General features: G+C 38.7%; 1 protein-coding gene across 2 annotated transcripts; it reads right to left on the bottom strand.

Annotated features, from left to right (window-relative positions):
• Window positions 1-27: 27 nt before the first annotated feature.
• Window positions 28-10,710, bottom strand: LOC112574764 (guanine nucleotide-binding protein-like 1). Of its 2 annotated transcripts, none has more exons than XM_025256013.1 (13): window positions 10,419-10,710; window positions 9,107-9,251; window positions 8,875-8,962; window positions 8,458-8,586; window positions 8,068-8,208; window positions 7,622-7,820; window positions 7,240-7,329; window positions 6,497-6,682; window positions 6,178-6,230; window positions 5,869-5,994; window positions 5,221-5,401; window positions 4,029-4,169; window positions 28-2,907 (listed from the first exon to the last, which is right to left on the bottom strand). In XM_025256013.1, exons 1-13 carry the CDS (start codon window positions 10,489-10,491, stop codon window positions 2,696-2,698), a joined length of 1,764 nt encoding a protein of 587 aa, XP_025111798.1. In that variant the 5' UTR covers window positions 10,492-10,710; the 3' UTR covers window positions 28-2,695. The 2 variants fall into 2 exon arrangements, with proteins under 2 accessions (XP_025111798.1, XP_025111799.1); XM_025256014.1 differs by lacking the exon at window positions 10,419-10,710 and adding an exon at window positions 9,733-10,398.
• Window positions 10,711-10,816: the final 106 nt, after the last annotated feature.

Here is a 10,816-nt window from a genome sequence, read left to right as displayed (position 1 = left end):
CAAAAGGGATAATCATCAAACGCAAAATCACACAGTATTTTAACTTTTATTAACTTCAAGAGGAACATCGTTAGGCAGTGGTTTAATAGCTCTATTATAACTGCCAGTTTCTAAGTTGGTACTTCTTGATACAAGTGTAATGCAAAAGGAATGGAATACAATAAGCATGAACATCAGATGCTTATTCTAGGCATCTAGAAGTACACATTAATGTGTAGTTATGCCAATGGATAGTCTATTATGTTTAGTATCAAACTGTGTGAAAAAAATCTTTCAGACAAATACTTTATGTCAAGAGCTTCTCTGTGCAAAGGGGGATGAGGGAGGGGGGAATTAGGTATTTTATGCTGAGCCTGCACTAAGGCTATATCAGGGCAAGGCAGCCAGCCCTGTAAACAGATACCACATGCAGAGAAAGAAAAGAGCCTAAGACAAGCTGAATCTAGGACAGCCAACCTTAACTGTTTTGGTGATAGGTTCACTGTTTTGGTGATGGGCACTAACTTTTGTGCCACTGGACCGCCGTCCAATATAGCACAAGCTACTGATTTAAATTCCTTTTAACAGCCTTACCAAATCCCGAATTTCAAAGATGAAATTAATTTGTGAAGAAATACAACCAGAGAATTCCAAATATATCCCTATAGAAAATTATGTTACAACTAACCATTGGGTTTCAATAAAAACTTTTGCCCATCAGTCTGGAAATTACACAAGGGCACAAGCTTTGTTAGGATCATGATTTCTGCAGGAAGGCCTGTTGGTCTCTCAGCACATGATCCTTAGAGCTGATATCATTTGCATTCGCCTCAGCTGACCAATTGTGAGCACATGTAACATTACCAGGATTTACCCATTCTCCTACAGTTCAAACATTTATAGTTGCCCCCACTAGGAACAAAGACATAAAAATTTATTTCATTCCACAACCACAGTTACAAAATACTTTCTTTTGAGTGGGCTACAATTACTGACAAAGCAGGCTTTATATAGAATTTATATTAAAAAATAAGCTTGTTTTTAAATTTTCACTTTTTGGCATTATTAATACAAAATAAAGAACAGTAGCATGCACGATTATGAGCTGTTACACCAGTACATCTAGAAGCAGACATTAGCATGTGAGTGTTTACACTTCCTATATATTAAGTTCTTGTTAATTAGGCATGCTTTATCAATTTCAAAGACTCAAAAATTCATGAAAGCTTATCAGTACATACTCATATCCTTCAAAAATGTGGGAATCAGATGGGCAGAAATGAAACTTTACTAGTAAATTGTTTTTCTTTGATACCAGACAACCTGACTATAGAAACATAAGTGCTACAACTGCTTTTTAGCTAGATGAATTATTGGCCCTTGGCAGAGGGTTAGCAGTCTTGGCCTTGGATTCCAACTAAAAGCAATTAGAGATGACAGATCAGTACAACTGCTCACTGACCCGCCGTACTTGGCAAATGAGCTACCTCATGTGAGCCCTTAACCCAGGGGTGGGCAATTAATTTTCCCAAGGGGCCGCATGAGAAATTGGGATGGTTCTAGAGGGCCGGACTAATATAGTTAACTCAGTTTTACCCAATACTGTATATATACTATATATACTGGCGGGCGGGCCAGCGGGCGGGCCAGCGGGCAGGCCGGTCAGAGACAGGAGGCGGGCTGGATCCGGCCCGCGGGCCGGCGTTTGCCCAGGTCTGCCATAACCCATCATGATCCACCCCTTGCCATTGATGATCCTGTGTGTTTACAAGACCCATTGAGAGCCTTGAGGAATTATCTGCACAGGTCCCATTCTATGCGAGAAGGACAGTCCCAGCTATTCCTCCCTCTCCAGCCAAACCTCAAAGAATTTCAGCTCAGACCTATTTCTTCTAAATAAAAATTGTCATTAAGGATGCTTGCCAAAAGTGCGGTTTCGGCAGCAGCAGCAAGCCTCGCCTTCATTGGAATATGGCCTTGACTGATATCATGACCTCTGTTGGGTGGTGCTCTGATTGCACCTTTAGTGTATTTACCTAGACCCTAATCTGTCAACACATGCCATGGTAGTACATCTGGTTGGCCCTATCTCAGCGGCACAAACCATGGCTTTATTATGACAGGTATGTGGTTTGGTCAGTGAGAATGGTTTAGGAAGAGCCCTCCTTTTGATAGTTATTCTCCTATAGTCAGGTAGTCTGGTAAAGTTAATGAAGAAACCTGTTGTCATCCAAGGCTGCCTGTCTAGAATCTCTTGAATATAAATGATAAGTAATCAGGAGGCACATGTGGACAAATATAACCAAACAAATGATCTGATGTTGGTGTGATAATCTGTAGGCTGGGTGAGCATATTATACAACCTGTTTATTCAGCCTCTATGTAGAGTCAATTCAGCTCAAAACTTGGGTGAGTTATGAAAAATCATGAGAATAAGTGTTAATGATAAAAACACAATTCCATTTAACGATGTTCAATAACTGACACAACATTCCAAGGCCACAAGAGAAAATATGAATTACCATACAATCCATTCACTGGTAAAGTAACATATGACTTGAATCTTTAAAGTTATCGTCTAACCGTCCATCCTTATTTTTAGGAACATGCACCACTGCAGCATGCAAAAGACCTGAAAAGCCTAGGCTACTGAGGTCAAATGGTTTTGACAAACAAAAATCAACAAAATAAAATGATAAAAAGATGAGATAAGTCCTCATTCATTGGCCAACAATTCAAAGGGATTACTTGATACACATGCAGTGCTTTCCCCTTCTTTCTCCTCTTCTGAATCAGTAGTGGCGCCTTCTTTGTTGCTTTCTTCAGATTCTGAAGCATCTTCCTCACTGCCATCAGACGTTATCTGCTGGACTTGTTTCTCTAAGTGCTTCGCAAGATTTGTAGCTAAAAGATCATTTTTCCACTCATCTGGCAAACAAATTCAGGGTAAAGAATAAATTAACAACAGTTTATAAAAACATCTCTGCACCACACTTTGGCTGACACATTAGCTAGACATAAACATGACCAAACAGGAAGTCATGGGCAGCCCAGTGTGAACATTACAAAGCTTCATGTTTTGGATAAAGTAACATGGGGAGTAGGCAGATTACACATACACAACAGCACAAATATCAGTACATCTAGTTTATATACAATTACACCAGCATCAGCATATCCAGTTTATAGTCGCACACATAAACATCATGATGACAACAATGATGGTATAGTAATGTGCAATATATCAACAATAAATACAGTCAAATCTCGCTACTATATGCCACCTGCCGGGACCGAGCAAAAGTGGCATAGTAGCGAGAGTGGCATAATACGGAGGGTTCGTACAAACGGCTTTATTTGCTCAAGTTACCCGTCAGTCCAAAGCTCTCAAGAATCGTCGGCTGGTGCTAGCTGTCTCCTCTCATTCTCCCCCTCACCTCTTCATCCTCCACCCCTCCCAACCACATCCGCGCACCTGCATCCTGTCGCTAGTCAACCCCCTCCCACTCTCCCTCTGTCACGGGGCTATGTTCCATCCCCACTAACTGCGATGTCCCACACTACCATACAGTATAATAATCGAGCACTGCGCGGAATTTTACAACTTGTGTCTTTTAACAATCACACAATAGTGGCATAGTAGCAAGAGTAGGTGGTGGCATAGTAAATTTATTTTGCATTGAATTTTGTCGGGACCGAGCTTATGTGGTATAATACGGAGAGTGGCATAGTAGCGAGGTGGCATAATAGCAATATTTGACTGTAGTAAAAAAAATACTAACATGCAATATCTCTATATTCACATGTCTTACAACCACCAAACTGAAACATCCTGTTTCACAGAATTCAAAACACACATACGCATCCGTATAATACACACAGATATGTTCACTAGCAACAATTAGTAATAAGGTTGGAAGAACAACTTTTACTTTTTTTTAAATCCTGCTTGACCCATGTTTCTCAACCTGGCTAGGAAATGGAAAATTTTGTGCCAAAACCCTTCAATTTCCTACACATACTTTTTTCAGTCCATGCTCCTGACATACCTTGTTTCTGAAAATAATGTGGTGGGGCCAGACACAAACGGAGGCGACCCTCCACTGCCATTCTCAGCAGTTGATTGCCAGCTCTGTACGTATCTGGACGTGAGGCCTTTGCAGTAAAGAAGCCACTCTTTATGGCCCAGGCTAACAGACAAAAGGTAAAATTTATTAATTTAATTACCCATCATCTTAAGGCATCGTTTACTCCAGACATTTTTATTTTAAAATCAAAGATATATTTTCGCACTCCCTGTATCTTTTTGACTGTTCTAATACTGACATAAAGTTCTCAAAGTATTTTTAAACACATCCAGAAAAAAAAATCTGATTCTATTACCTTAGAGTGGTTGCTATAAAAGAGGTAGTTTCTTAGTGTGGCTACTGAACATTAAAATGATCATGCTTTAGCTTTCTGCAGGTATAAATTTATATGGGAGTATGCATTCCTTTCCAGAGTTGCCCTACGATGGACTCCAGACGGCCGAACAAAACGAGGCCGCCCACAGGAAACTTGGAGAAGAACAATGTAAAGGGAGATGAATGGAAAGGGCTGGACATGGGGTCACCTAGAGCGGGTTTCAGCCGATCGACATCGGTGGCGGACTCTGGTTGAGGCCTTGTGTGCAACCTGATGCACGAAGAGGATTAGATAGATAGATGCATTCCTTACATTAATTCAGCCTTCTGACTTTATAGTCAGCTTCAGTATGACTTGATGTTTATGGAACATCATTATTTCAGCTCGCTGTCAAAATGCTTTCTTTCTAACATGTATGTGGACATGTGCCCACACACACACACAGTCATTCTCACTGAAGGTAAAATTTGTAATAAATTTTTGCTGTTTAAAAAAGATTTGACAATAATTGAAGTTGCATTATGTAACTGGTTGAGGGATAATAAAAGATACCAAATTCTGTGACATTAAGCCAAGAATTACATTCAGTGTTGGGATATTAAGTTGATTTATGTGTATGCACATACACTCGGACCTCGATAAGTCGAACTCAAAGGGACCCAAAAAAAATTCGACTTACCGAGTTTTTGAGTTAGGAAAATGGCGTAATAGGCGCAGGTATTTGGCCGGGAACTAACAATTAATTCGATATAGGGAGGTTTTCGACTTAGGGAAGGTCAACTGTATGTGTGTTTGCAAAAGCTGTACATGTACATATACACACTTGTTAATCCTTACCTTCACAGATATCTAAAGCAGACCAAGGTAGCTCTTGCTGTGGTTCAGAAGGACGATGTGATTGCTCCTGGTCAGGATGGGACAGATGTAGAAGTTTCGGCAGATCAAGGCGTTGAGCCAAGTAGCCTACAGCTGAGTAAGGGTCCCGTACCTGAGCTATTGGATAGATTCCAGACAAAATCTGAAACACAAGCGCATCAGTGTAAGCTGTACTGTACCCAGACTATCAGACAGACTCCAGACACAACAAACATGATCATAATCTGTAGAAAGCTGCCTCCAAGCATAGCAATGATAGCCACATCCTGCAGGTTTGTATTGGTGGTTCTCACAAGGACCTTCTGAAAAGCACCTTTTTCAAGCTATGGAAAATTTTGTAAGTATGAGCCACTTTAGAAGCATTATTCTTCTAAGAATGTTATTGCTAGTACTTTTTGTTTTACAAAAAGGCATTTTACATTACTAGCCAAGAAAATTCAGCATGACACAATACAATGCCACTATTAAAGTAGGATGGCACCAACCTTTTTTTTAAGTAGTGATTTTAAGCTGTAATAATGTAACAGTAACAACTAAATATGGTTTTATAGAGAGCTTGACTTGCAAAGTTATTTCATATAATTAAATGAAAAGTTATTTCTTTCAAACCTGCAGTGCCTTGTCAACATATGAAGGGAAAACAAGACCAGGACAATCACAGAGCCGTACAGTTGGGGTCAGAAAGATGGTCTGGAGGTGCTTGGTATGTCCAGGAGTGCGTGAGACACTTACCACCTGTTCCAGCATCACACAATCAGCTATGTAGTAAAATTCAACAATATAAACATTTGTCATGACAACCACCAAGGAAGGTTATAAAAGATTTTGTGAAATAATTTTTAGTGTACTCTTAGTTTCTTTGAGAAGCTAATCTATAAATGCAAATACAATAAGTTTCCTAAACTCAGTTCTACAAACCTTTTTGCCAACCAGCCCATTCATCAAAGATGACTTACCAACATTGGGATAACCTGTAAAATATATTTATATCTGTCAACAAAACAAAGCAATCAAGCCACTTGTCTATTTTGCCTAAGTCCCTAGGCATACCATACTTTATTTCTGTCAGAGAAAGTCCTGGATCTATTTTTGATTTTTTCTCTCTTTGCAACATCATATAAAATTTGTTGTTGCCATTCAGTTTAAAGTTCTTTTGTTCATCTCTTTCACAGTAGAAATTTCTGAAATATTTTACTTAAAATAACAAAAGAAATAGCCTGGTAACCACGAACTATACCAATGCAACCAATAGTCAAAATGCCATTATGGAATTTCCGGTAAACTTCTGGCCTGAAGGTCTCTGAAGCATATGTATCTCCCTGGCCAGAAGAGTCTTCGCTGGTATCAGGCCCATGTTCTCTATCTGGTGCAGAAGTCGAACTATCACCCGTGTCCAACTTTCGCTGCCACGCACTGAAGTCAACTTAAAGAGGAGAGAAATTTACAGTTTTCAAATAAGTTGCAAATAAATTTTTCCTCTAAACAATAAGTGATAAATTAATTGGTCCTACACACATACATACAAATGCACACAAAAATAAAACATTACATGCAAACACCATACATCTCTATCCAACCAATTAACTGACCCAAAGCACATCTGAAGCAGTCAAATATAACAATACAATACAATACAATACAACTTTATTAATCCACAAGGGCAATTACAGGTATGATGACACGCCAGCACACTAGAGGGAAGATTATGTAAGAGATTAAAGGGAATAGATTCTGGCAACATGCACACACACATGTGCACACACACTCACTCATATAGTAACACAGCAACAGGAGGTTCAGTGGGCACCCCGCACAAGGTCACCTCAGGCTGACACATAACAGCATATTCAACAGATCATTTCTTTTACAGAAAATTCTGTCTGATTTTCTATCTAAATTCATTTGAAAATAGCAGTTAGTTACAGCTTTTGAACATATGGATAACTTAAGAAAATAGATTGTGGAGAAAGAGTGACCAACCTTTGTCTCCAGCAATGGTTTTACAAACATCTAATAGCTCCTGTGGCCCCAAAGGCTTAGCAGAGGTCTTCTTTGCCTTCCTGTGAAATCCTATTCACAGCAAAACATAAAGCAAACCTGCTAGTCACTATTTTTGTAACACATGCAGACTGTCGACTAGCCAAAACTTGTGATGCAACTATAATTTTTTAGTTGTATAAAGGTAGTAATTAAGCCTCCGGTTACACAATGATAGCTAATGAATCAACACAAAAATGCAGTCATTTTTTTAAAAAGAACCATTTGACATGGCATAGGAGCCAAAAGAATGGAGCAAATAATGGCAAAATCTAAACAACAAAATGACTGGTCACGAAGAGCTGAAACAAATACTTCACAGGACCTATTTGTGCCTCTTGTGGCTTTTTAGGGAAGGATGTGAAACAGACAATATGGAGGTCAGGAAAGAGATGGGTGATATAGGCCCGCCAGGCTGCTACCAATGATGGTGGTGCCAGATCCACTTTGTTGAGAACCAGAATCATGTCACGCTTCAGAGTATCACGCATGTAGTAGTACAAACTTGGGGGGAACTGCAGTACCTACAGATTAAGACAAACTCTTACATGATCAACAATAAGGTCTCTTGAAAAAAAAAAGCAGCAGCTATTAAGCCAAGCACACTCAAATACAAAATTGTCCTTTATACTATCAGTGATAGTACATTCACTCCCTTTATCTACCTGCATGCACATCAGCTTGCATTTCATACATCTCCCACTCCCCATTACCCTACCTCTCTCACACACACACAGAGATGAATCTGTTTATAACTGATTTGATTTTTACCGGAAATCTGATGTCTGTTATAAGCAGAAGAATGTCCGAAATTTCAGTGACTCGCCACAATTGTCTCCAGGTTTCCAGATTAAGCTCAAAGTAACTAAGCTCATCCAGACTATGACTGGAGAAAATTTTCTGCAAGTAATCCTGCCCAGAAAACAACACAGTTATCGATGACGTTTTTTGGTGACAGATTTATCATTGACAGATTATCATTTCAAGATTTATTAAATTAAGGTTTAAAAAATAGTCTGTTCATGGTCCCACAAATTAACTCTCTAAAACCTTTAAAGAATCTGCTCACAGCTCCAAAAATTAACCATTTAAAATCCTAAAGGCATCTGCATGTAAGGGTGTGCCCATACACAGCATGTATGTACAGTGCTGCATGCAAACCTTGAAATAGGTCTGTTCTTGCTGTTCCAGCTTCTCCTTAGACATGCTGTAATTCCACATAGGACGCTTTGGAAAATCTAAGGCTTCATCAGATCCATGTATTTGCTCAAAGCTAACTTCCAAGGCTTCCTAAAAAACCATAAAAGATATTGTAAGTTACAAGTGAGGTATGGATTGAATGAACAGCACAAAGAGAGCACTTTGGAATTGTAGGGGCATCTAAGTGATCAGGTCCCACACCTGATGATCCATAATTAACAATCACCACAATAAGGACTTCTGTGAACAAACAAGACAGGCTGTTCTCTGAATGTACAAGAGAGGCTGCACAGTGAATAAGGTGAGGCTCAGCTGTGAGGACATTCCATGAGCACAAGAGGCAGATTTTACAATCAAGAATAAAGAATACAAACCAACCTCTTTCACTTTGACGATGGGTTTTCGGGCTTCTTTCTGTCTCACCTTCATTTCTTCAGGAGAGATTTTAAAGAAATGCAGGCGGAACCTTCAAAAACAAACAATTAAAAACTGGCTTTCATCATCTAGACTTGTCTAAATACAAGTCAAATTCAAATGACTACTTTGTTTTTAGCATTTTCTCAAAACAAAAACAGCTCTCACGTGTATGCCTACAGTGACTACTGTTCACCTGTTTGGGTTCCATTCTTTGTCAGCAACAGGCTGCTGATTGAGGCGATCAACCTCCACCCGTGAGCGAGATCTATCATCCTTTTCTTTTCCTCTAGCACTCTTGTGAGATCCAGTGTCCTCCTCATCATCGTCATCATGTGAGTCTGGGCCAGAACAAGAAGTAAATTATGATATTATTAGATATTTATAGAGTGTATTACCCAACCATTAAAGGCAGCTAAAGGGGTTTTATACAATTAAATATACAAAACTAGACGATGATATACAGAGTGCATCATTCCACAACTATATTAAAAAAAAAACCAGAATAGCTGTTCAACAAGATTTTTAGTCCAAGATGATTTCGCTGCCTTTATATTTACAGCCTGGATAGTCCATTATTTTATCTGCAATGATAATGATTCTAATGATCACAAATGACCAATCTAATGTAAAATTATTTTCTCGATTTAATAATAATAATATTAATGTTTATTTATAGATCACCTTATCCCTTATTAAAAGGTTGTCTTGAGGTGCTTAGACAAATTAGGTCACACAAGAACAGTAAGCATCATCTGAATCTTACAAATTCATTCACATCATTCAAATCGTAACTACTCTCTCTCTCTCATGCACACTCACGCAGGGTGGAGGAAACTGGACTACTCAGAGAAAACCACCAATGGTCAGCCTGGTAAACACTGACAGGGTCAGAGAGGTATGTCGGAGCCAAGATATGAACCCACAATTCCTGTTATTGGCATTGTGGTGACATTGTACCACCAACCAGTCAAACAACATTTAACTCTAATTTAAAGGGACATAATAATAAGTGTTTTCAAGCACTAGACTGGAACAGCTGATCAAGTGTTCAATCATTTAGGTTTGTCTGCACATGTTCTATGAAAAGTAGGGGTGGGTTAAACCCATTTTTTTAATCACTTCTCCATATTTCTTACCATGAAACTAGAACTTTATATATATATATCTATAGTAACTTAGCACATTTCCCATGTTTAAATTGCCCATTGGGATGAATAAAATTGGTCATTGTCATTTGTTGCTTCATCCATGAAAACTCAACAAAAGTAATCTATATAATAAACGTTATTTCTTTTATCTACGCATCGATAAGGGGGATATATAAAAATTTCGTTGAAATGTATTTTCACGGCGCTGTTTACAAAGCATATAATGAGATCATGGCTTTTGTGCTCTCTACAACCGACATCTGATATGCACATTCTGTGTGTGTGTGTGTGCGCGCCTATTAATGACGTATTTTATTTCACGATCTATGAAGCCCGGGTTACTAGGTTTCTTGACACCTTGTTTCCTGTTACGGCGTTCTTGAAGTTGCTTCCTTTTCTGCTTGCCACTAAACGGTTGTTTTCGAGGCATTGCTGTTTACCAACTGTCGTATCCACGAATTAGCAAAGCCGAGAAGTCAACACACAACGAGGTTCTCTTGAGTTATGTAAGGATAACAGATAACAACAATTTAATATAAAACTCAGAAAAGCTTGTCAGCGAAGAACTGGACTCTATCGGAATGGTTTTTCTGGAAATTTCTTTGAAACATTGTAAGCGAAACCAAAGTGTGCCGCCATTTCTACAGGAACGCACCGAATGTATTTAAATTCTTACAAAATAAAATAAATATTTATTTTAAATATTTTAAATTATATTGCAGTTTATATACTGCTAAACGCCTAAAAATAGTATA

The sequence above is a fragment of the Pomacea canaliculata genome, linkage group LG11 (genome assembly GCF_003073045.1).
Source record: "Pomacea canaliculata isolate SZHN2017 linkage group LG11, ASM307304v1, whole genome shotgun sequence".
In the NCBI taxonomy this organism is placed as follows: Eukaryota; Metazoa; Mollusca; class Gastropoda; order Architaenioglossa; family Ampullariidae; genus Pomacea; species Pomacea canaliculata.
The sequence above is the reverse complement of the archived record's forward strand: the minus strand, read 5'-3'. Positions and strand labels throughout refer to the sequence as shown.

Bases quoted from the DNA above. Each gene is read 5' to 3' on its own strand.
- LOC112574764 (XM_025256013.1), bottom strand. From the start codon at position 10,491: ATGCCTCGAAAACAACCGTTTAGTGGCAAGCAGAAAAGGAAGCAACTT. The intron at 8,209-8,457 runs GTTTGCATGCAG...TTTTCTGGGCAG, and splicing joins AAGAACAGACCTATTTCAAG to GATTACTTGCAGAAAATTTT. The intron at 6,231-6,496 runs GTATAGTTCGTG...TATATTTTACAG, and splicing joins TTTGACTATTGGTTGCATTG to GTTATCCCAATGTTGGTAAG.